Source organism: Tyto alba, unplaced genomic scaffold (genome assembly GCF_018691265.1).
Source record: "Tyto alba isolate M040663 unplaced genomic scaffold, T.alba_DEE_v4.0 Super-Scaffold_1000006, whole genome shotgun sequence".
In the NCBI taxonomy this organism is placed as follows: domain Eukaryota; kingdom Metazoa; phylum Chordata; class Aves; order Strigiformes; family Tytonidae; genus Tyto; species Tyto alba.
In genome coordinates this window covers 5,886,592-5,912,064 of record NW_024881272.1, presented here as the reverse complement: position 1 = coordinate 5,912,064, position 25,473 = coordinate 5,886,592, and the positions used below count along the sequence as shown (strand labels likewise).

The window sequence follows — 25,473 nt, the reverse complement described above, 5'->3', positions numbered from 1 at the left end:
GAAGTATTAAAGGGAGGTGAAATTTCAGTATCTGAAAGACAAATATTCTAGGAAATAATACTTAGAGTGGACCCTGTCCATTCGAGCAGATAATCAGACTGAATAATTTACAGCCACACTTTCATCTCCACTGCAGCTGAGAAGAGCCGCATCGTAAGGAGCTTGGGGAGATGCCGACACATCTGCTCACCAAGTGGAATAAATCGGGAGGGCTCCAAGCAACAGTGGTCCAGTAACCTGTTTTACTTAGGTGACAAGTGGGACAGGATGCAGTGGGAGGCACAAGGAATGCAAAAAAAATCAACTTGCTTATGGTGAGGTCAGTATTTCATGCTTTTGCAATACTGCACATTCTCTCTCAGAGAAAACAAGCACTGTGCTGGGTTTTCACCTCTAAATTGTCACAGGTTCTTCCTAAAGGTATCTCAGGGTCGAGGAAGGGTGCCTGCTCCCACTGACCTGGCATGCTTACATGCAAGTCTTCCTGCCATGCTGTGAGGACACAGAAGCTGCAAATAACATCATGGCAGCATCCATTCATCCAGATTGCTCCAGTAACAGTAAGCACCACGTAACAAGCAGCTAACAAAGCAAACATGCCTCAAATAATCGAAAATTGAAATTACAGCAAGTCCCATCATACAGCTGGGAATCAAGCATCATTTGATACTTTTTCCAGTGATGTGTACAAGATTGAATTAACAGACTAAACACTAATTTTGTACAGATGTTGCTCAGGTGGAAGGATGGTGCAAGTTTCATCAAGGGAAAGCCTTGTAAAAAGTTGATGAGCATCTGGAAGAATAACACTGACATACAGAAAACTGTCGTTACAAAGCAGACAGACGGGGGAAAAAAAATGTATCTTTGAACAGATTAAAGAAATCTATGTGTACAGCTAGCAACTGCCAAAAAAGACATGCATACAGTCTGGTATAACTCTCATGAAACACAAGGAGCCACAGCACCTTGCAGTAGTGTCAGGGGACAGCTACAAGCAATCTCCTCCTATCATACAGCCATGACAGGTTTTGCTTATTCACATCTACAGGGTTTTTGGTTAGCATCACAGCCTGTGTTTATTACTTGAAAATAGGAAGAAGCAGATAGACATAGGTATGATTCAATGTAGCACAATGAGAAGGGTTGCCATGTAACTAGATCATGAGCAGGGTAAAAATTGCAATAATTTAGAGCCAAGATCCTCCTCCCAGCCACACTTTGACCACTAAAGTAGCACCAGGACCATCAGTTGCAAAGCTTAAGAGTCATTCTGAAGTTAGCTTTGTTTACCCAGGTCCCAACCACAAACGGGAAATTCCTAAATACAAACCAAATGAAAGCTATTAATGATAGATAGTTCACCTATTACCTGCCTTGCCTATTACTTACAACATGCCTTGGTTGCATAGCACTGTGTTTACTTGCTTTAAAGATTTTCCAAAATGCTTCAAGCATTCTACTAAGCAATACAAAGCATTTCTGTATGTATACAAGTTTTACCACCTGACATAGTAAGCAGCCTGCACCAGAAATTTAAGAAATTCCTTCACAAGTCCTGAACTACACATCCAGACAAGCTGAATAAGAACTAGGAATACCCTCGGCTTTGGTATACAAAACTCCCTTTTCTTCGCAGTCCAATGTAACTGCAGATTAGCTTTACAATACATGTAAGGTAAATCAAAACCAACTATGCATGTCTACAGTGTGTCTGTGATCAACTAGATCAATTAGAGAATGCATTTTAGTTAGACCAGTCTAAAACGAGATGACATTAGGTATATACTGGGGAGCTGGGTTTCAGTAGCACACTCCTGCAGTTTCTGTGTAAAACTCAACACTGAAGAAGCTGAAAACACGCAGGCCAACAGCGAGCCCCTGAAGTTCAAGGAACTTGCTCCATCTCCTCTAACAGGGACTAGAGCAGTGTTTTGGGCACAGTTTGTACACAATCACACACTAACCCTGGCCTAAGGCTCCTATGAACAAAGGCAGAAAGGCTTACAGGAAAAGGAAGGAAGCAACAGGGATGGAGAAATACCTGGTCTTGATCCGTTTCCAGCACAAGCCTTTCCTAAAGCTGCATCTCACAGGAAGATACCTGCCTTCCCTCTGTCACCTCTGCACTCCTATGGGCAATGGGAGAAGAACCCACGGGCTTAAATACCCCTGCCCACACAGTCACTCCCACACAAACAGCCTGGTCCCGTCCTGAGCAACACACACACACAGGAACCCAGAGACTAAAAAAAAGCAAAACAGACTCTAAGCAGAGAGAAGAAGAGAGAGAAAGAACACCCGAAAACAAACTTTAAGAAATCCAGTTAGCACACGCACAGTCACATTCATTTAATGAACAAAAGGTGGAGGAATAGTACAGCTGCTCTCTATTTAAAGGCAGGTCAGGCAAGACAGATTCGAGTGGTTCAAAACAGTTTAGATTGCTTTGTTCTCTATGCTACAGAGACCTGCTTGCCCAAAAAATGAACATAACATTGTTCTACTTATGAAAAGTGTCTCAAGTCATTACTTTCCTTTTGTTGAGGCTTTGAAAGCATCAAAGGAGGCAGAAGCACAAGTTAAAATTCTTTTAACATTTAAAAGAGCATAAATATAATATTGTACCATTTTATTCTTCACCTTCTCTTCCTTTGCCAAATCTGTTTACACACAAACATCACAGCACATTACAGAACATCAGTATAACACAAACACTGAAAAAAGTAAATCAAAATGCTGAATTGTAACACTTTGGAGTTTTACAGCTAGCAACTCAAAGACCACATTAAAATTCTAAGTATCACAAGTCACATTCAAAGATTAGACTACAAAATTTTCTTAGTACAGATACCATTTGTTCCCACTGTCATTAATAAACTGGTGGATAGAAGGAAAAAAAATTTAAAAAAAAAAAGTCTTGTATATGCTCCAGTCTTCCATAAAACTAATGCTGGATTTTCAATAAAATTGGTAAGTTGTCTTTAAAAGTTAATAAAGAAAGTCAGTTTGGCCTACACAAGATACTTCGGTTCCTCTTAGCTAGAAAACTAGTTTTATGCTGTTGGGGAAAAAGGTTTGTGAGTGGTTTTTAAGCAATTTTGCCACTCAAAAAAATAAAGCGGGATTTACCTCTTTTGCCAGTGTATTGCTGGCACATTTTCTTCAGTTTTCCAAAGATAACCCATATATTTTAGATGATGCTAGGACCATAACCTTTAGAAATTTAGTTCTAGGACCTGCACTTTAGAGGAAAGGGCGACTGATTTAACAAAATTAGCAGGCTGAGTCAAGTAAGCAACTAAGCATCAGGTTAAACCTAAAGATTATGCCTGTCCGAGCATTGCTTCAAAGTTTTCAGTTTAGATTGCGCCTCCAAAGTGTATAAGGAAAGATTGCCCCATCACACACACAGACACTTAGTCTATTAAGTATTGCAGGTTTTGTTTTAAAGTTCTAATCAAAGAGAAGGTAGAGTTAAATCCAAAAAATTAAACATTACTTTAACTACGTCATACCTCATTTCCCAATTCTAATTAACACAAGGAAAGTAGTTAATAAGCTAACATTAATAGTGACCAGCATTATTTCCATAAGCCAACTGCCTACAAAGCAGCAGTTGCTCTTCTGCTCTATAAATATGCAAGAAAGAAGCCCAGAGCCACATTCAAAGGGGATAGTGAAATTGACATTGCAATGCAATCTAAGTGAAAATAATAAAGGTAAAGAAGTTTAAAAACAGTTCAAAATCCACATGAAGGACAATAAAGTAGGGAGTGAAGCAACACAAAGGCAAAAACTATTCAGTACATCAAAGGCAATGAACAAAAAAGATAAAGAAAGTAAAGGGCTCTACTGAGCAATTTTGTACAGATCATCACTTTAATTAAGCTATTCAAAATGCAATGAGCTTAAAACCAAATGCTGTACTAAAATAATCTAGAGAACTCAGTGGCAATAAACACATGCAAACAAGAAAATATACTCATGTCCACATACGAGAGGTAAAACAGCATTCAGGGAAGACACAGAACAAAAGGACGAGACTCCTCCAGTTTAAATCACCAGTAACAAACCAGGAACCAGTGTCTCTCTAGCACAATTATCTCCCAAAGTGGCTAGCTGACACAGGAAAACAAAGGTCTATTCTCAAGCGATGAAGAAAGTACTTCCACCAGTGCATGCCCTTATAAGCAAGAAGAATCCAGCTGTTGAAGTCCCAAACTATACAAAGACATTTATTGTCCTAATGACTGAGGACAAAGAGTTCTAACAATCAAAAATAGCATGCAGGCTGTGAAAGGCCAGGCATTTGCCCATCAGTATATTAAGTTTACCAATTTAGGAGGACTAAGGACAGAGAAATAGCAGGACTATGTGTCCAGCACCCACTGCCAAGAAAAACATGATTCTCATTTACAATTTGCTTACCTTCTATAGAAGGGGCCTGGTCCACAGCTGCATATAGCATCTCTTTCAAAGCCTGCAAGGGAGAGGGAGAGAACAAGGAATACAATTAATATTTTTAAAAAAAAAAAAATTGTTTTGATATGCCTGCTTGAAAATAAAAGCAATTAAAGCCCTTTTATCCTCCAGACTGACAAAGAAAGCTACGGTACATGATGTCAATGCTATCACACATTTCTGTTAACAAAAGAAACACAAGTTCACGTTTAATGACTGCTTTGTCTAAAGCCTGTTACCTTACTAATCTATAAAATTTATTCCAACTGTTATCTTTCAACATATTCCTTTGAAAAAAAGTTTCCCAGTTGGCAGGATGTTAAATGGTTTATATTAAAAAAAAACAACCCAACCAAAAAAAAAATAAAAAAAACCCAACAAAACAAAAACAAAGAACTGTTGCGTAACACAGGAAGGAGTTTGTCAAGGCAAATGGAGAAAATACAGCCTCAGGGATTTCTTATCACTGTTACATAGGAGTACAGAACTACATATACATTCTAAAAGCTGAAGACAACATGACGAAGGAGATTACAGAACCAAGGGTGACAGCCTTCTGCTGAGGTGGAAACTGAAGGACAGCATTAACACCAGCCAGAATTATTAACCAGGTCTTCAGGTCCTAGAGGCACCGTGCGCTGCCTCCCGCAGACCACAGCAACAAGCTGCTCACCCACATTCAGGTTGCTGGTGCGAGAAATGAGCAGTGCAGGCAGCAGGACGAGGAGGCAAGGAGGCCCTGCAGCTAAATATCAAGCACCCCTGCAAATGCCCTTCTGTTACCTGAGCCAGGAGGGAAGCACCACAGCAGAAACCTCATCGCCTGCAGCTCCTTTTCAGAGGCCTCTTTTCAGACAGTCCTTAAGATGCTGGTATTACTCCAGTCATAGACTAAAGATTACTTGGTCTTTCTCACATCACAAGTGCAAGGAAGAATCAAATAAACTGAATTTGGATCAATGACGGAGGGAATAGGTTGAACCATAACTGTGGAACCAGAAGCCATCAGGAAGGGCCCATTCCTACTGCCGAGTGCTTTGTTTCCACACACCACACAACATTTGATGAAGTTGGGCATCTCAGTGCACATACTGAACGAGAGCATGCTTCACACACAGCTGCTGCAAGAACTAGATTTTATTCCCTCACTTTCAAGCCCACAGACATCATTCAGGCCTTTTGAGTTCCTGCCTCTTCTGTCTGTTTCCCAACATATCCTATACGTCTATAATCCTACACATCTGCATTTACCATCTTGTGTGTCTGTGTCCCCCCCACTGCCCTGGTCAAAACATCACAGCCTAAATAAATTCCCTAATACCCTCAAAGAAAAATCCACAAGCTCAGCAGCTGGAAACTCAGCACTGTTGTAACATGGTAGTTACGATCCTGTTAAGTAAATATAAGGTCTAAAGGACATGTCTGCTTATCACAAGATATCCTAGGTGGCAGGCTACACGGGCAGCTCAGACATCTCTCAAAGGTCTGATTCCCGAGTCCACAGAGGTCTCAACAAAGGTCACTTGCATAATTGTTTTCCCAACTAAGCACTGCTGAATGATCCTTGCTCCAGCAGCACAGCTCTCCTCTACCCTTGGTGCTTTCTTTAAATTCCTCCCAAACACTGGCCACTTCAGTCCTTTTCCCCCCATGACTCACTGGCCAGCAGCGCGTGATCTGTCTCTGTGCATCAAGTGCTCAAAAACCCTTCCCTCTTTTTCATCCTGCTCGTCATCCTCACCTACCTGTAACTTTTTCCATGAACCACAATCACACAGCATAGGATAAACAAACCTGAAGATACAGCAAATTGGAAGTCACTATGGTAAGAACTCCATCCCTCAACCCACCCAGAGGTAGAGTCGCAGTGTGCTTCCCGTCTCTGGTTTTATCAGTCATTTTAAAAAACTAATTAAAAAGGACAAACTTGACAGTCCTGCACTAAATCTCAAAAGCTGAAGGTGTCAGTCGGCCACAGACCTCTCTCCCCATGCAGACTGACGTTATTACAATCTGGCAGCTGCAGGGCAGCAGATTTTGTTACTGCTCACCTGACCTATATAAGTAAACCAACAACCTGAAAGGGAAAGGCTCAGTGCTCCTTCGCAAAGTATTTAGTCCCCTAGGTTACAGAATTTTAGAAATTTATTGATTCCAAAAGTTATCCGACTCTGCCAACTTCAAATGTTTAAGAATTACTCTTTCTGCCCTCAAACTAGACAAAAAGGGCCGTTTCCTTACTCTAAACTGTGCTAGTGATACCACTTGCACCCACAGTAAACTTGCATAAATGTGTATCAGAGAACAAAAAAAAAAAAAAAAAAAATGAAAACACACTTTAAAATGCAACTGTCAAACCTTAACAGCAAACGAATTCAAGGACAAAAACCTTAAAACACTTGAACAAAAGAGTAGTTTTCAAACCACTTATGCTCTTCTAAACTCGTCCGCTAACACCCAGAAGGACAAATAGTGAAATAGCACAACAGATTTGTGTCAGGAGGTGGCAAGCCTGGGTGTGAACTGCCTATCATGAAGCAGGGTTTGACGAGCAGAATTGGCCACCTCCCAAAAACCGAAAGCCTGTTTCTGGAAGAAGAGACTCAGAAGGCAAGCAAGCTACCTCAGCTATCAGTTTCGTTTTCCCAACCTACTTCCTGCTGGAGGTTGTGCCTCGGAGAAATGATTTCTAAGACTGAGCAACCTGTTTCTCTTCTTAAAAACTGGAGTCTCCTTAGAAGGGAAGTCACCTGCTTGCACCCTTTACCCATCTCCTCCATGAACTTTGCACTCATAATAACTGTTCTGATTCTCCTTCTTCCCCAGATGCTGCAGTTTCAAAGCTATTAAGCACTTTTTGTTTAAAAATACCATCAGACTTCTGCATCCAGATAAATAAATTCAGGCCAGATTAACCGAAACAAAACTGCCATCTGGCAACTGTAAAACTCCACCAAGTTTCCATCAGCCAGACGTACACTTACGTTTAGAAGTCTGAGCAGATGAAGCAATCCTCCCTCTCCTCTTTCTCCTAAAAGAACTCCAGAGATGGACACAAGAGCAAAGGGAAATCTGCACCATGGTTTGTGGATAAACAGAGGACTAGCAACCCAACAATTTCACTGCATCAAAAAATGCACATTAAATACAGTGAAGCATGCTCTTAGCAAAAAAAAAAAAAAAAAAAAAAAAAAAAAAAGCATCAGCTGATCAGCTGAAATTCATCTAAGAGTTACCTTAATTCATTCAGTACTGACTATGTGAAAAAGAGAATTCTATCATCTGAGTTCTGTTTATCTTTACAGCAAAGGAACTGATGAGTAAATGAATGGTCCAAAACATAAGGTTTTAAGACAAGAAGTCCACTGAGGCAGTGCATGCTGCAGCAATCGTTTAACCAGCTGGGAGAAGGCTACTAACTTTACAGAAGAAGATATGCTGCCAGATCCCTTCAAACAAGGTGACCAAACCTTTTTGCTCCCACTGCCGGGGTGAGGGCACATCCATAGGTCACCGCTCAGTTGCACGGCGAGAACCGTGCAGCCACGGGAGCCGAGCGCCCAGGTACGTGTGCGAGTCAGGCAGCACCCCACGGGTGTGGCACGCACCCCCAAAACCACTGCTCCCCTCTGCTACGGTCTTTTCACAGAGAAGGCAGCGGGTACAGAAACTAGAAACGTTCACTTTGACAAACAGGACGTTTTCAGATCACAGCCATTGAAAGCAGGACCAAACTTTGGCATATTTAGAGTTTAACCTAATTAACAAGCATTTTCACAAATGAAGAATTTGTCAATACATGGTTTTAAACTCAGTCACACCCAGGGAGTAGCCTGATAGTGACACTCAATACTTCATCAGTAAAAATGCCCCCTTATACTGGGATTATGTTATCGCCACCGGTCCTCACATAAAGCTCTCCTGATCGTTTGCACTGACCGAGGCTTCAAGAACCACCAGCTGGGAAGGAAGTTTGCATAGTAAATATGACATATAAAATTTGCATGCCTTCATACAATCTTCAGAATGGAAATTTGGAATGGAAAGTCAAATCAAGTCAATCGAGGTTTGTGTAGGACTCCATGTTAACATCAACTCAGTCATGGCAAATGTCTTTGCGAAAAGCTGAATGAAACAGAATAGCATATGTCATCACTCTTCCTCTTTTCTACAAGCCAAATGCTCTTTCTCAGAAAGCAAACATACAATAATGGTCACTGCAGAGTTTTTGCTGAAAGAAGGTAAGAATCTAAGCTATAGCTATCAAAGTGTATCTTCTTTCCTCCTGTTTAAAGAAAGCAAATGGGTTTTTCTCTCTAAAGCTCTTCCAGTAACCAGGTATCTGCCCTTAAGTCTGGGCAGCTTCAGTACTTCCTACAAGCACAGCTACAATACTTAAACAGATTTTTGTTGGAGGGAAAGTTCACATTAATGGTAAGAATGCTGAGGACTGTAAATTGTTAAAGACCATCTGAAAGTGAAACTACACTTTTAGGTACTCAAAACAGAACAGTTTCATTCTTCTTCCTTACTTTACCAGCAACGGATTACACCCTCCTCCTAGTTTGGCTGCCGATTTCTGTGAGGCAAAGCTCCTCAGAGCCACACTCGCTGCACATCCCACCAAACCAGAGTCATGTCACCTGGTGAGGATCTCTCACGTTACCGGGGCCTTACCACACTTTGGAGCTGTCTGACCGCATGAGTCACCTGCTCTCCAATGGAAATAACTACAAATATCAGACTAGAAAAATAAGATGACTACATGTAAGCTTTAGAATACAGAATTACTTAAAAGAAAACAATTTCTATACCATCTTCTAGTTCTTTCAGCAGGATCCTGAACTCGACATGGGAAGTCCCTGGAATAATCTTTTCAGAGTTAAAAACCTACACAAGATCTCTCACTCTGAAACAGTGCTTGATTACTGATTTAATTAAGAAGAAAAGATATAATGTTTCTTCATCTGACAGTTTATAATGCCATTAAATATACAAATAATTTTTAAAAATTTTACCATGATGCGTGCTGTAAGCAGTATTGCACACAAGTAACGAAAGCGGTGCTTGGCCTTCCATTTGCTGACCAGCTCCGAATTTTACTTGACAAAGGAGGGCTGTGTGCTTTTTGCCTCGAATATAATCAACAAGTAAACCGAGGTAGCGCCGGCCTTTTATGCACCACACCCACACGACCACCAGTTACTGAATAATAAATGCCAGACTATTCCATTACTGTAATATGCATGAGCAGGAGGCTGACTCACATTCAGCCAGCTGCAACAAGGGAAACAAAGAGTTTTGAAACTTATTACTAAAAAGGAGGGTGGGGTTTTTATTTTCATTCACTCTACGTTAAGCTATCTATCCCAAGGAGGAGATGACTTCAATTCCAGAAAGAGTAACAACTTGAAGTTTTTACTGAAATCTACCTTTATTTTAAATTGGGCTGGGGGAAGGGATAAGGATATAACAATACTGCCCCAGTTAAAACATCTGAAAATTAACCTCCTACAATGAAAACCGTGGCCAATAAGCAGCAGAGTTCTTCACACATTAATCAAGGTGTCATAGTTCACTGGGTCTCCTTTACCCTCCCTCTACATCTGTCTGGTCAGCACGCAGCCAAATCTTCTGCCCTTCTGTTTCCTCCCTGCCTTCCCCTCCAACCCACCTCCAAACCCTCTCTTAGGAAGATACGCAAGCTTTCTGTTTCCAGGAACAGCAACCAACTCTTTCACGGATAACCCATCAGAGACACAATGCAGAACTAAGCTGCTACTTTATTTTATCAAGACAATGGATTTTCTCCTTCTCAAAGACTGATGCGTTAGTTGGTCATCTAGTTCTACAAATAACTCAAGGAGATGTTTTTCTGAAGTCCAATCCAACCGCATTTTTTATTTAAACATCCATTCCTTTGCAGTCAGGTAAAGGAAAACAAAGGAATGGTCAAAAAGGCAGATATAAACTTTTCAAATTCAACATTACAACAAAGCAAGCTAAGATAAATGTGGTTTTCCTTGCAAATGCAGACAGATTAATGGGGATACTATAAATAAATTGATATTATAGTCCTAGAGAGAAAATACAGGCCTTCAAATGATAACAAATACTGTGTGGTTTTGACTGTCTCTATCAGTCAAGAAGTTCTGCTGACCACGGCTGTCCTATAATCAGCTTTCCGTTGCCTAGGTTTAATTATTACTTGTAGAAAAGACCGACATCACTGGTAAGAACCACTTTTACTGCTAACGCTGAAAGAAGAAATGCTTGTACTACAAACAACCACCTTGAGCTTCATCTAGTTAAACTGAAGTCCAGCACCACTATGATAAATCTGAAACCAAGCAATCAGCGCGACCTTTAGAAAGCTGGCATAATAAAAACTGAAAAGCTGTATTCTGCAAATAATTCGTGACCGATGCAGCAGAACTTTGTGCACACAGTGTTCATAAATGTCCTGATGCAAGCGGTTCACCTGAAATCAAGTATGAAATAGCGAGATGCAAAGCCTCACCAGCCTTATTTAATAATAATAATAATACTAAAAAAAAAAAAAAAAAAAAAAGGGGGAATCGATGCCAGGTTTACTGCCCTGTGTTGAGTCACTCCGGTATGCTGTTAGCGTTACCAAAGGAGATTGTGGCCTCGGCGCTTGCAGGGGGCAGGTTTGGCCCCCGGCTGCAGGGTGGTGGGTGCTCGCCCGCCGGGCTCGCCCTTGGGAGCCGCGGAAGGAGGCTGAGAGCCGCCTCTCAAAGTCACCCTTCCTCCGCCCGCCCGCAGAACCGGCGGTGGTGCTGAAAAACGCCCGTTACCGACTGCGGGGCTGCGGCCGGGGGGTGCCCGGGGCGGGGGGGGGGGGGGATGCCCGGGAGCTGGGCACCGCACAGCCCCCCCGGCTGCGCTCCCGCTGGCTTCCCCACCTCTTCCAACCTCTGTCCCACACCGAAAGGGTGACGTTCGTTAATGAATTGCCCACCCAACGCTCTGACTCCCGAGTGGTCCCCAGTTTCGGGAGGAAGGGGGGGTGCGTGGGGGGGGGAGTGGGGTGTAAAAGCCCATACCCCTCTCCCCGCGGTGGGTGAGCACGTTGCTTTTCCACCGCCCTCCCCGCCGAGAAAACAAGCGGGAAGCCGCCGGCCGCCAGCCGCCGCCTCGCACCCCCCTCGCTCTGCGCCGCCAGCCCCCGGTAACGGGCCGGGGGGACACCGGGGCACCGAGGGGGGGGGACACGGGGGGACCGGCTTCACACACACACGCACACACACAGACCCCCCCCCCCCCCCGCCGCCACGGGGAAGCGGGGCCGAGGCGGCGGCGCGGCCCTACCTCATACTGGATGTACTGCTTCCGCCACTCCGGGGTGATGTGAGCCGCGAGGTGCTCGGCGAACTTCATCCTGCCGGGGCCGCGGCCGCGCTCGCTCTGCGCCCGCGGAGCCGCCTCAGCGGCGCCTGGCTGCGAAGGGGCCGCCGCCGCCGCCGCCGCCGCCGCCGCCGCCGGTAGTGGGGGGCGGGGGGGGGCCGCCGCCGCCGCCGCCGCACATGGGCCCCCGCCCGCCCAGCCCCGCCGCTCCTCAAGCCCGCCTCGGGCCTCCTCAGCGCCGCCCCGCCGCCGCCGCCGCCTCCTCCGCCGCCGCCGCCGCCATCTTCCCCGTCCCGCCGCCCCGCCGCCGCCTCCCGCCCGTCAGCCGGCCCGACAGCCAACCGGCCGCCGGCAAGGCGCCGTCGCCGTGGCAACCGCCGCCGCCGCCCACCGCCGCGCGGGGCGGGGCGGGGCCCGGAGGAGGAGGGGGCGGGGCTGAGGGGCGGGCGGCCCCGCCCCTGCCCGCGGGGTGAGGGGAGGGGAGGGGGGGGGGTGGCGGGGCTCCCGCAGCAGGTGGGGGGCCCCGCTTCGTTTTACTCTTTCTGCTCATTTTGGGGGGAGGAAGGGGGAGGGGGGGGGGAGGGTTGGAGCCAAACGTGTCGCCTTCGTCCCGCAGGGTCTCCAGAGCGGCCACTCCATAAGCGATGGCGGCTCTGGGACAGCCCCAGTTTGAATCCTGAACTCTTCGGTGCTGGCTGGGCTGGGGGTGGGATGGGGATAAAATGGGAATGGGTTGGGGATAGGAATGGGATGGGAAGGGATGGGGATGGGGATGGGATGGGAGGGCATGGGATGGGGATGAAATATGACGGGGATGGAATGAGGGTGGGATGGGAATGGGGTAAGATGGGGAGGGGATGGGGATGGGAATGGGATGGGGATGGGGATGAGATGGGAGGGGATGGGGAGAGGATGGGAGCAGATGGGATGTGGGTGGAATGGGAATGGGATGAAATGAAGATGGGATGAAATGAAGATGGGATGAGAATAAGATGAGGAGGGGATGGGGCTGGGAATGGGAGGGGATGGGATGGAGTTGGAATTGGATGGAGGTGGAATGAGAATGGAATGGAATGAGGATGGGATGGAAATGGGATAGGGATAAGATGGGGAGGAGACAGAGATGGGAATGAGAGGGGAAGGGATGGGAATTGAATGGGATGAGGATGGGGATAGGGATGAGATGAGGATGGGAATGGGATGGAATGGGGATGGGATGGTGATGGAATGGGGATGAGGATGGGATGGGGTGGGGATAGAGATGGGGATGGAATGGGAGGAGAGACGATGGAGAGAAGTGCGGCAGGGAGAGCAGTGTGTGAGGGGGGAAGAGGTGAGGAGGTGGGGAGGTATCAGCCAGGGAAAAGAGAGTGGGGATGGAGATGAAGGGGAAGAGTAGGAGAAAACGCAAGAAAGGTGAGTAAGAATTGAGGAGGGAGGGAAATTGGGCTGACAAGCCACAAAAAGACAGGGGGAAGGAAACAAAAGAGACAATAGTGCAAATGAAAGGGAGGAGGGAAAGAGGAAAAAAAAAAAAGGAGGGAAGGGGAAAAAAAAAAAAAAAAAAAAGGAAAATTCACAAAAGCTTTCACCCTTGCACCACTCCTGACAGTTCCGGGCTGGGTGCCATGCACAGCGCTGCGGGGCTGTGGGGAGCAGGGAAACCCAGGGCAGGTGTAAGAGCAAGCCCCCCACTGCGGGGGCACGGCTCCGCTGAAATACAGACACCCCTGGGGGCTGGAGGGTCGGGTACCTTCTGCGTTATCACGAGAGACCAAACTGGAGATGTTTGGAGCAGGGCTGCAGCCCTCAGTTATCCCCGGGTACCCTAATCTTGCCCCTCCCCGCTTCCCAGATTTGGGGAATTTGCTGCGTTTGGGATTCATTTGGGTTTCCCTTCAAGCCTCCCAACCTGCGGCGCAACTCCAGGTGATAGTTTTCCGCTTTTTCCCCGTGGACGCGCCAGGGCGGGTCCCGTCCCAGCTGCCAGCCCCTCGGCACCGCAGCATCGCTCCCGCCGACGTCTGCAGGAGCAGAGCTCGTTTGCTGCAGTGATTTATCGGGGTCCTGTCGCAGGCCCGGGGACCTCTGATTTGCGAGCGCTCTTACCCGCGCTGAGATTTACCCGGCAGCGACAGCGGCGCATGCAGCCGCGATGCTCGCTGATACCATCTCTTAATTATGTTTGCAGAAAACCGTTTAATGAATAGAGCTTTAGTGCCCTTCATCTGAAACTTCACACTCAGCAACCTGCCCGGCGCTGACCTCAGCGCGAGCTAACCGCTATGTCACAGCTTGACTTACATTTAGCAGGTTGCCAGCTTTTTAATGCATTACCTTTGCAGGCTTGTTCCAGATAAAATCGCTCAGGGTCTGAGCCTGCTCCCACCACAATCAGTGGCACTGATTTCAGCGGGAGCAGACGAGAGGTGGGTCTTTGCAGCTTCAACCCTTTGAATACCGTCAGGCTTTCAGAGATAACGTGCAGCACGGGGGAGGAGAACGGATTAAGAAATAAATATTCTCTTTATGATTTGCTGGATGCATTGCATGAAGTATGTACCATGAGGTATAATAAGCAAATACCTTTTGACACGACAGCTTGCAAATTCAGTTACTGAAAATAACTAGTGATCCCCCCCCTTCCCTTTCTAGCTTGGAGAGTTTTTTACACACTGATAAATGCTTTTTATTTATTTAATACCAATAAACACTATTTATTCTTATTAAACAAAGACAGACAATAGCAGGGGAGGCAGAGCAGAGGCTGAACTCCTTCTTACTCACCATTGCCATGTTCTCTAGCAACAACTCCATCTAAATATCTGATTGGCAAAACCCTGCCTCCTGTTATCAGACGTGCTTTGGGACTACAGTTGGCATCATGACAGTGTTTCACTGCTCTGCTGGGACTCGGGGCTTTCCAACTTCTCGAAACGTTTCAAAACTCTCAGCTCCACAGATCCAGGGGCTGGGAGAGGAAGACAGGGAGGAAGAGAGGGCAGAAGGAACCTTAAATGAAAGAGGAAGGGCCATTGCTGCCTGCCTCTGGTGCCTTCTGCCCGCAGCCGGGCTGGACGGTGGGCAGAGGGAACGCAGGCAACACATCCCAAATGAGGAGGGATGGCGATCCCAAACGATCCCGGTCTCAAGTCTGGATCCCAGTCCCCATGTTTCGGGTCTGGATCCCAGTCCCCATACCTTGCTTGCACCAGGCTGCTACATTCTCCTCATCTCTCACGCTTTTCCAGGAAAGAGTTGGCATTGTGATTTTCCCCCGTGCTGTTGTAGCTAGGAAAAAAATAAAAGAAGCAATGTTATTTGCATTTTTAAACCGAGCAAGGAGAAGTCGGGAGTGGGCTTTCCGCCAGTGCAGTCTGGCACTTGCTTTGTTGAGAGCATATAGAATAATTTATAAATAGCATGGTGTGGGTTTTTTTTTTTAAATATAATTATACTTTTAAAGATCCTGCATTCCTGCATTGCTGGGGAGAAGGAGTCTTCAAAAGAGGTTTTAGAAAAAGAGTCTTGCAGAGGGAAAATTTTCTTTAATGGCATTCATGAAATCACGAAGAGGAGGGTTTTCCATAGCAGGAGACAATGCAAGACACCCACAGACAACCATTCCTACACCTCTCTTCCCACGTCCTCCTCAGGCAGCTGACTTTTAAGATGCCTGGATATTTAGGGGCTCAGTTTGTCACGGGAGGGGATGCTTTAGCAGCACAACCCTCCCTGGCCCCATGAGCAGAGCGGGACGTGCTGAGCCTGGACCCCTGGGTGGGTCAACGTCAGGGGGAGCGGCAAAGATAAATTCATCTGCTTTCCATCGAAACCAGAAGAAATAATGCCTGAGCCTGGGGAGGGCTGGGAGCAGCAGCGTGCCCCTGGCCTTGGTGAGGTGAAGCTGCTCTCTGCCACCAGCTGCTCCGCAGAGGCGGCGGGGGCATCGTGCGGGGAAATGGCTGCTCTCTGCATCCTCCGCTGCCCTGCCCTGCCCGGGCGGTGATTCCTGCTCCCCAGGGAGGACCAGGGGCTTTGCCACCACTGCTTGGAAAGGGAGGCGGGGAATAAATAAATAAAGAAGTAAAAGCAGGTCAGGGGCGAGCTTGACGTGGAATGATGAGGGGATTTACTAAATCATGCCGGGAGATGCTGCCCTGCCTGCCAGGATCAATAGAGCAGCAGCCCTGGGCTTCAGACACCCTCAGCATTTGCCAGCCAGCCCCAAACGCTCTCATTATCTGTTTCATCAATACCAGTCTTGAGAAACACAATCAATATATTAGATTTCCCAGAGACAGTGGTGCAAAATGCACAAATCCTCCGGCAGCCTGAGCTGGAGCTATTGATTTATCACATATTCTCCCTCCCCACCCAGTACCAGCAGAGGACAAGGGTGTGCTTAAGAGCATCAGGAGCCGGCGGAGGGGTTCTCCATCCTCAGGGCAGAGGCAGAGGCAGTGCACAGGGTCAGATGGGGAGCGGCACAGCCCAATCCTCTGGGAATTGTCAGGGCGTTAATACACCCAGGCATGCTGCCTGCAGCAGGTTTTTTAAGCCAGGAGGAGCAGTGGCTTCCAGGCAATAATAATGTCCTGGATGGACCTGGTTCCAGTGGTAGGGACGTCAGTCCCAGCCCAGTATCTTCCAAGCGCTGTCCCAGCAGCCATAACTTCCCTCAGCTCTTCCGAGCGGAGTGAGATGATGCTTTCATCCCCGTTTCAGCGGGAGCCAGGATGAGACCTGCCAGGAGGGGACGTGCCTGCCTCCGCCTTGGCTGCAGGTGGGTCACTTTACCCGACGGCTGAATTTGATCCATCGGGACATGAGCCCATCACGGAGGTGGATTTAGGACTCAAGATCTCCAATAGCCAGCCCCAGGGACGGGGCAGCCCTGTGCCCAGCCGCAAGCGCTTGAGCATGTGGGTCTGTGGGCAGTAACCATGCCCTGCCTGGCTAATTTATCGCCTCCCCTGCACTCGCCGGGGCAGGATTTGGCCCATACGTTGCTCAGCAAGTGTCAGCGTGCCTGATCTTAAAAAACCCAAGGTCAGGCAACAACATACCCCTGGCTGCAAGCCCACGTATAAAGGCACGATTCCTATCGAAGCGCATAAGGATACAGAAACAGGGAGCAAAAAGCCAAAGCGGCAGCAGCTCCCCTTTGCCAGGAGCCTGCTCCGTGGGGGGAGCGGGGCTGCCTCCGCTCGTCTCTTGACACCCCCGAGCAGGCTGACCTTTCCCGGGCTGACTCACAACCGACGTATGCACAGCCACGAGCAGGCGGCAGCTCCTCGCTGCTCGCGCACATCCCCTCCGCTTTGCTCGAAATCACAGGGGTGTCCTGCTTGGAAACTCCATCAGGGAATAAGGAAAAAAAAAAAAAAAGCCATCTGCCCAGATGGCTTAGGTCAAGATGCCCCTGCCAGGTCGCTTCCAGCCCCGCTGCCGCGTTGTGAGGGGTGCAGTGTCCCTCATCACCATAGAGGGATGAGCCCTGGGTAGCTGTGCTGGTGGTGGCTGGGCCGGGGGCTCACTGTGCTGTCTTACAACCAGGAGCAGATGGGGGGTTTCACGCCCTTCGCTGGCGTGTAAGTGATTGCTCCTGGATCGTTTCCAGTACATATATATGTGTCTGGTTTAATTTATGCACGCTTGCTTTGTGCAAGAAGACAGCAGCTGACCAGTGGTTAAGAAAACTGAACACCCCGAAAAGGTCTAAAATTAGAGAAGAAACAAGAGCTGCTTCCTCTGAGCCCCGGAGCTGTCTGGGCTGCTTCCAGGAGAGCCCCAGGGAGAGCCTCTGCACTCCCTGCCCTGTCCTCGGGAGTGCCCCACTGCTAAACCCCACTCCTCGCTGTTTGCAACAGGGGAGAGTGCAGCATCCATCCCCCCCCTCACCTCTCCGTGTCTGTGGCATTGCCCTGCCGTGCCCTGGAGCAGGATGGACCCTTATCCCTTCGGGATGTTTTCCAGGGAACAGGGGCTGGTAAAGTGCCAGGTGGCCTTGAGACTGTCCCTGTCCTGTTTACCCCAACTTCACTTGCCTTGTTCCACACGCTCTCACCTCCCCAGCGCCATCCTGGCTGCTGGCCCCTTCCCAGGGGGATATGCCACACGAGGGGGGTGAAGGAGGGGGGGGGGGGGGGCAGCACCCTGCCAAACAGCAGGAAGGGAGGTGACCTGGGACAAGACACAGCGTCCTCAGAGCTGCTGCTGCCGGCTCGCGCGGCCCATGCCACCATCACGCTGGAGTCACGCCAGGTCGCGGAGGAAACATGAGATATCGGCACATCTCGGCATATCGATGCTGCAGGCACCAGGCTGCCACAAGCACAATAAAGCGGCGGGGCAGCGCTGGCAGCAGCTCCGTGCCCTTTGCAAGAGTGACCAGCTCCCTCTCGCCTTCTGCTCCAGAGCCAGGCAGATCCAGGGGTACGGGGTAAGGCTGGGGCAACCACCCTTTCCTGTGCCACCCCCACAGTCGACAGGCTGCAGATGGACAATTGCCGGGGCTGTGCCTTGGTGATAGTACACGGATGCTTTATGTTTGGCAAGCGGTCCCCGCTGGGAAGAGTAGACCATACCCGTGTGTGACACCATGCATTGGCGCAAACACACGCTAGAGGATGTGTCACTGCTATTCTCTGCACTAAACCTGTGTCCCTTAACCAGCATGTCTATAATGGCAATAAAAAGCTAAGTGTAGGCGAGGTTGAGGTGTGTGGTAATAGCTATGGCAGAAATCTCCAAAGCTGGCCGGACTTTCTGGGAATTTTTGGAAACCCTGCCGTAGCTTTCTGGTTTTGTTTTTTTGGTTTTTTTTTTTTTTTTTTTAACAACCTCTGAACCTTATCAAAGTGCACAAAAGGCCACAGGCTTCCTATTTGCAAGGGCCATGTTAGGAAAACAACAGCTGCTCCTGCCAAACCTGGCTTGACCCTGCCTGGCTTGAGCCCTGCATCAGGAGCATCCTTAGGGTGGTTGACCGCTGATGTCCCCAGCGTGTTTCAGGGAATGGACCTTGTCCACAGAGAGTCTGTTTGATGATCTCCTGGGGCAGCACTAGGTTGGGCTGTTTCTCCGTGGAGGGTCCTGCCTGGCCTGGAAGGAACCATGTGTCTCCAGGTCACTTTTCTTTATGCATCAGGGCTGAGTGTGAACCATCCGTAGGTGCCATAACACCCGGCTCGAGACCCTGCAGCCTCAGGACAGATGTCAGATTGCAAAGAATCGTTTAAAGCAAGTGGGGAGACATCCCAAAAGCCCTTCTGCCACGGGGGCAAAGAGCGAGAGGCAGCACGGCAGTGAGGTTCCTGGCCCGGCCATGGGCTGGGGAGCGGCTGGGCTGAGTTCGAGCTGGGGACTCCACTTCTGCTCCCAGCCAGCTCCTCGGAAAACAACAGCTCTGGTCTCCAGTGCCAGCCGCGGACCTGATGCAGCCTGGCTTTGTCCTCACTGTAGAAAATAGTCCCAGTGCTGCAAACTGCATGTATGCAGAAACCCCCCAGGATTTCTCGGTGCCTCTGATCAATGCCAGCAGCTTTGGCAAGGGTCACTCCTACAGCCCAAGACCCCCATCCTCCACAGTTCCTCTCTGGCTCCAGACATCACTGTGATGTTATATGTCTGGCAGGAATTAGTCTAAACCGCTTCCTTGCTAACAGGGACCACCGAATGGGAAGGGGCAGGGGCTCTGATGCTCAGGCTCATCCCCGGCAGGGTGATGTGGAGGGGACACCGTGTGTCCCCTTCCTCCAAACCACCCCAGCCTGCCCGGTCAAAACACTCTGATCTGTAACCCGAACCCCGCCCGCTTTATTTTATGGCCAAAACAAACCATAAATCTCCTTTCCCAGAGCTGGAAGGTGCAATTGCTTTTCTGCGGTGCAGGTTTTCCCTTGCACGGCTTGTAGCATCACGTGAGGGAAATCTGTAAGTAAAAGTCAGGCTGGAGCCATTTATAACGGCAGCGCCGTGATTGTTACTGCTGACAGCTGCAATTACAGGCACTCCCTTCAGCCCCTCTTTGCTGGGCGAGAGCGGGGAAGGGGTCAGGAGCAGTTTTTCTGGAGCTGCATCCCCTCGCTGGTGCACCTTGTTGCAGTGCTCAGGCAGGGTTTCAGGAAGGAATGTAGGATGGGGAGTAACCCCCAGCAAGGAGGGTCTGGGGAGGGATGCAGGATGCTCCCCAGTAAGGAGAACCCATTGAACACATCAGCTGGTGCTCACCTCCGTGGGCAGGACAGGGGATTGCCCTGGGGCTTTGCAGAGACAGCAGGTCCAAGCACTCGCCAGGGAGAAGTGCTGCTGGTGGCCCCAGATAACCCCAAAGTGGGCTGCAGGTGAGGGCAGCATCCCCGGTGGGTCACTGCCGGACACATCTTGCCAACACTATGGTCTAGATCTCCTGCCTGTGAGATGTCACAGCGGCTGGGGAGCTGCCAGGGGATTTGGGAGCTGGGAACCTGTGCCCGGTGCAACACCCGAGGGATGCAGAGCCAGGCGCGGTGCGAGCAGGGGATGGGTGGGTAGTAGACCTTGTCTGGGAGAGATGGAGAGCAAAACGAGGGACATCTGTGGCCTTGCAGTGACAGGCCAGTGACAAACGGAGCCATTACTCGCTGTCTGCTGCTGCACAGAGATGTGAGACAAGGGGGAGCTGGCAAGGGGCAGGGGAGCGTGGAGGAAGCAGCAGCCCTGTGGCAGCCAAACCTCAGCGGGGCTTTCCTGCTGAGCACCTCAGCTCTGTCTTCTTAATGCAGCTCAAGGGGAATCAAAACATCTGAAAATGAGCTAAATTTCATAATTAACTTAGGGTAAAAAAACCAAACCAAACCAAACCAAAACCAAAAACAAACAAAAAAAAAAAACCAACACCCCACCCCCAACTTCAAGAAGTGACTTTTTATCTTGCTATTTTCAATGAAGAATTCCTAAGGTTTTGTTTCAAAACCAAGGGCTCTGCTGCAGTTTTTGAACATGCATGAAAAAAGATGGCAAAGGGGATGGATGGAGGAGTCTAAGTAAAACAGAAATGAAGCTTTGTGTGTTTGCTTCACACCAAGCAAAACACTCTAGGTCAAATAAATTGAAATTTCTCCTCATGTTTTTTTTATTTGAATTTAGAAAAGAAAATACCTGAAAAGACTTAGTGGTAAGATATCCCCCTCCACAGAAAGATTCACTATTTGCACAGCTCCAGCTGCAACCTTTGAACCGATAGCCAGCTGCAGTTTTGCAACCACATTATTGTTGATATCGGCCCAGCCCGCTGCTTGCGCTGCCCAGCAAAGCCTCAGGCACGCCTGGGGAGCAGAGCTTGGCACCTGGCAGAGGAGTTTCTCCATCAGTGCTTAAGAGGTTTAAAAATATGCCAGGGAGAGGGGAGATTTATGCATCTTTGAGGTGGGTTATGCATTCGTTTTCTGTCACAGCTACTGATTTATATTCACCACGGCACAGGAAGGAGAAAATTGATGTTTTATTGATATCTAAAAAACTTATATGATGGATGTGATAATTACATGCTTTTCTCCCAGACCCCCTTTATTATACACAAACAAATGGCCCCAGTGGTATAATATGTGAAGGTAAAGTGTGCAATGGAGCTGAACTCCACAGAGGTGATGCATGTGAGGGAGACCTTGCTTATGCCAGGGCAGAGACCTCAGCCCTTTATACAGCTTCTTCCCTGACCAGTATTGAATTTTGGTTTCCCGTTGCCTGTGATTCCATTTCATGGAAATCACTTCCCTTGTCAGGGACAGGGCGGGTACGGCTCTCACAGCCACGCTGTGGGCTCCTGGCTGCTACGGCACCTGCCAGCTCCCAAACATATTGAGCAGGGTGCGCGTTTGCTCTGCCTTGCTAACAGGGGACACATGCACAGGGTGAAAAAAGAGCAAAGTCTTTTTACATTTTCTGCTGAAAGTGGTCATCTCCCCTCCTCCTTCTCCCACTGCAAGGTCAAAGGCGAGCTGGGTGCCGTGCCGTGTATCATGTGTAGTGATACATGTAAAATATCCATATTCCAGCTGGAAATCACAGCTGGAGACAGGCGCAAGCTGCCAGGCACTGCTCCAGCCTGAGCCCCAGGCAAGCCCTCCTGCTGCTGGTCCAGGCAGGGAAAGATGATGGTTCAGCTCAACGTGGGGAGGTGGCTGCACTCTGAGGTCTGCTTTCTGCATGAGGGACATGGGGTTTGGGAAGCCACCAGAGCAGTGAAAGGACCTTCTTGGTGCAGGATATGGAATAGATACAAGAGGTGGTAGCCCCTGGGGTGCCCATCTCCCAGGAAGAAGCGATGAGGGAGTAGGAGACAAGGTCGGTGGGATGAGGATACACGCAATGGGTAGCCTGGAGGAGTTCAGGAGACAGGAGGGGACATTTCTTGACCGGAGGCATGGCTCTGCCCGTAGCAGAGGTGACACACGCCGGGTGGAGGCATGCTGGGGGCTGTGCCATGGGAGGGGAGCGTGCCCAAGCTCCCCCCGCTCCCCGAGCCCCTCACCCTTGGGAGGGAACACACATTCCCAGCCTGCAGCCTGCTCCTCCTCTGTAGGCAGGTGTTTCCCGCAGTAAAATGCACGGCCGCGAACAAACCAGCTCTTAATTGCTTCTTTCTCCTTTTGTTGTGGGAAAAAAAAAAAAAAGAAAAGCCCAAGTAATCATGGCTTAGCTCACAGGGATCCCTTCAGATCTTCCTTTCAGGCTGACTGGGGCTTGGTGTGTGCAGCGGCCTCTGCCCTCTGCAGAAGGACAATGACAGGTCTCCAGGCTGACCGGCAGGATGGATATGATAATTATACAAGGATATTTTTTCTCTGCTCGGCACTGCTGCTCACAGCCTGTTATTGTGTCTCTGCAATCCCAGCACAGGAACTGGGGCTGACCCACACATACAGCTTGTACAAGGGCCCTGCATGATTTTTTTTACCACTGTTATGACCCAGACTGGGAGCCCAGGGAGTCGTAAATGTCCTGTGATCCCCTCGGGTTAAATTAAGGTGAAACAACACCAAACAACTTGTTAAAATGTTTTACTTGTGATAGAAACAACTTAAACTTGGAAAAGGATAGTAAGCAATGTGATCTCTTATTGGTAAATTTATAAGAAAGACAAAAAAAAAAGAAAAGAAAAGGAAATGAGAGGAAAAGAGTCTGGTTCACCACCCCAGGTTCCAGCGTTGTCTCAGGTCTGGAAATCTTGAGTGGTGGGTGCACACATAAAGTTTTCTGTCACCTTTTAAGTTCATCTTATCAGCTGATGGGAATACTAGACAAAGAGGGGTAGGTATTCCATAAACTCATTTCCATGAGAGATTAGGTGGTTGTGCTTCCCCCGACCACCTTCTTCCTCATTTTTTTTCTTCTTGTGTAATTGTTCAGTCTTTAGCTTATCAGTCTTTTTGGCCTGAACATATAGTCTTCTTTGAGACTTATCTAAGGAATTTGGCACTACAGCAGCAGGGAAGTGGAGCCGTTCATACACTCTGCACTTCCCTGGGCAGCGTTCCTTAGACTAATCACAAAGGCCACAACTTGTCCTTGAGGCTTTCTGTGCCAAGAAATGTTTGAGGCATCAAGTCCTTCTGCTCCTTGCACACTCTGTGCCCATAATGTTTCTGGTTTTGTGCACTCTGCAGCCAGGGGCTGGGAGAACGGGCAGAATTTGGCCTGGCTCATACTGGGATGACTGGGGCTCTCCCAGCCAGTAGAAGGACATCAGCACGGGCGTCCCCCGTGCCCCCATCCTGCCCTCTCCCAGGCTGCTGGGGACCAGAAACTAACTAAACATCATCCCGCAGAGCAGGCACAGCGTGTCTGAGCCCAGCATCCCCATCCTCAGTGGTTCCATGCCAGGCTCCTAAAACCTTCACGGGTTGCCTTGCATCAAACCTGCTCCCACGCCTGCCAAAGCGAGGGGGTGGAAGGAAGGATCAGGCCCTCGGTGCAGTCGCTCTTTAGAAAAAAGGCAAGGAAAAAGTGAGAGATATCTAGCAGGAGCTGTAAGTGCTCTAGCAAAGAAACCCAGCAAGGTAGCAAGGCCTCTCTCACCATGGAGACAAGCCGGGGAGCGTGCGGAGGCTGTGCGCTTCAGTTCATTTGCTGCAAGTACTTTTTCCAAGCTATTCAAAGAGGGTTTCATCCCACCAGCCTGCCCGGCTGCCTGTGCCTTGCTGAATGCCGGCAGGCTCCGACCAGGCAATGCTTCCCCAGGGCGAGCGGGGATGGTCGGGGTGACACAGCCAGCTGGATGGAGCCGAATGGTTTCTGGTGGAGAGCAGCGGGGAGGATGAGTTCACTGTAAATATTGCGGTCTGTTACGTGGGGCTGGGCGTTAATCACACACCGGAGAGGAGTTATTATTTTTTTTTTTATTTGCAGGCGTCAGAATCAAGCTGTTTCCGCCTCCTCCCTGCTTAATGGTTCGAACTGGGGCTTTGTCCCCCCCTGCACATGCAAGGAGGTTGTGGGGGTCACAGACCTGCTGGCAGGGCAGCCTTTGTCCCCTCAGCGGGCAGCTCGGGGCAGAGCAGGCGCTCACAGGTACGCTCCCGGCTCCGGCACAGCCGAGCCCATCTCCGCCCTGGAACTCTGTGGCCCCACCACCCCTCTCACACGGGCTGGGATGCAGAGGTCCCCTCCGGATCCCTGCAGGGCTATGGTGTAACTACGCTCCCGTGGTTGGGCCCTGACCCCCTTCTTGTACGCACAGCGCAGGGACGGGGACGTTGCCATGGCTCGGTGGCCCGGTGGGAAAGTGGTGGTGGTCCTACAGGGCCATTTCCAGATTCTCCAGTGATGTTCCAGCTTGCTGCCCTGGCTGTGTTGGGGTATTTTCCCCCCCTGAGTAAAACCTCCCACACCTAGTGAGGCTGTGAAGGGAGTAAGAGAATAAAAGCCATCTTATTTCTGGCTCTGAAGGAAGGTCTTTTTTCCACAGCTCCTGCGTTTCCCCCTGCAAGCCCCAAGACAGAATGACGGGTGCGCGCATGGCTCAGGGGCTGCACGAGTGAGTCCGTAAGCATCTGGAATGTGGCTGGGAGCTGGGTGGATGGACCACGTCACACGCGGGATGCACCTCCATCCTCATCCTCGCGCCTCGGGGTGGGGGGGAATGAGAGCACATCCAACACCCACCGCTTCGGAGCGAGACGAGGGACTTCTGAAACCCCAGCTTGCTGCTTGCCCCTCCTCGCCTCAAGTGTGCCCACCCGTAAGATGGGGTCACGCCGCGGGGCAGCACACCCCACACCCCCCCACACGCGACGCAGCGGGCGGGGGGGAGCAGCGTGCCCCGGCCAAGGCAGCTGGAGGAGGAGCGGGTCGGGGAGCTGCCGGGGTGGCCAAGGTTTCCCCAGGGGACTGAGGGCTGCCATTTGCTGAGGCCGGGGGTGGAGGAGGGAGATGGACTCGACAGCTGTGCCAGGGAAAGGGGGGGGGGGGGGGGGGGGGAGAGAGAGAAACTTTCCGCCCGAAGTAGATACCGGGCTAAATATAAACATATAAACCGCCTTTGGGCTGGCGCTCGGCCGGGACCCCCAGGGCGGCGGGCAGGGCCGGCACCCAGCACCCCAATCCCGGGAGGATGCTGGCTGCCATCCCCCACCCGCCGAGAGCCGGGGGGTTCCG

General features: G+C 49.6%; 1 protein-coding gene and 1 long non-coding RNA gene across 2 annotated transcripts in view; one reads left to right on the top strand and one right to left on the bottom strand.

The window, feature by feature from the left end:
- Positions 1–12,034, bottom strand: part of XPR1 (xenotropic and polytropic retrovirus receptor 1) — a 113,729-nt gene extending 101,695 nt beyond the window's left edge. Inside the window, exons 1-2 of the mRNA XM_042805510.1 lie at positions 11,797–12,034; positions 4,432–4,483 (exon numbers count right to left, since the gene is read on the bottom strand). Coding sequence (XP_042661444.1) covers positions 4,432–4,483; positions 11,797–11,865 — 121 coding nt within the window. The 5' untranslated portion in view covers positions 11,866–12,034. The remainder of the gene's footprint in view (positions 1–4,431; positions 4,484–11,796) is intronic.
- Positions 12,035–23,982: 11,948 nt separating this feature from the next.
- Positions 23,983–25,212, top strand: LOC122154808. The gene is made up of 3 exons (XR_006166884.1): positions 23,983–24,144; positions 24,226–24,387; positions 24,785–25,212. It is a non-coding gene; the product is annotated as an uncharacterized LOC122154808 (long non-coding RNA).
- Positions 25,213–25,473: the final 261 nt, after the last annotated feature.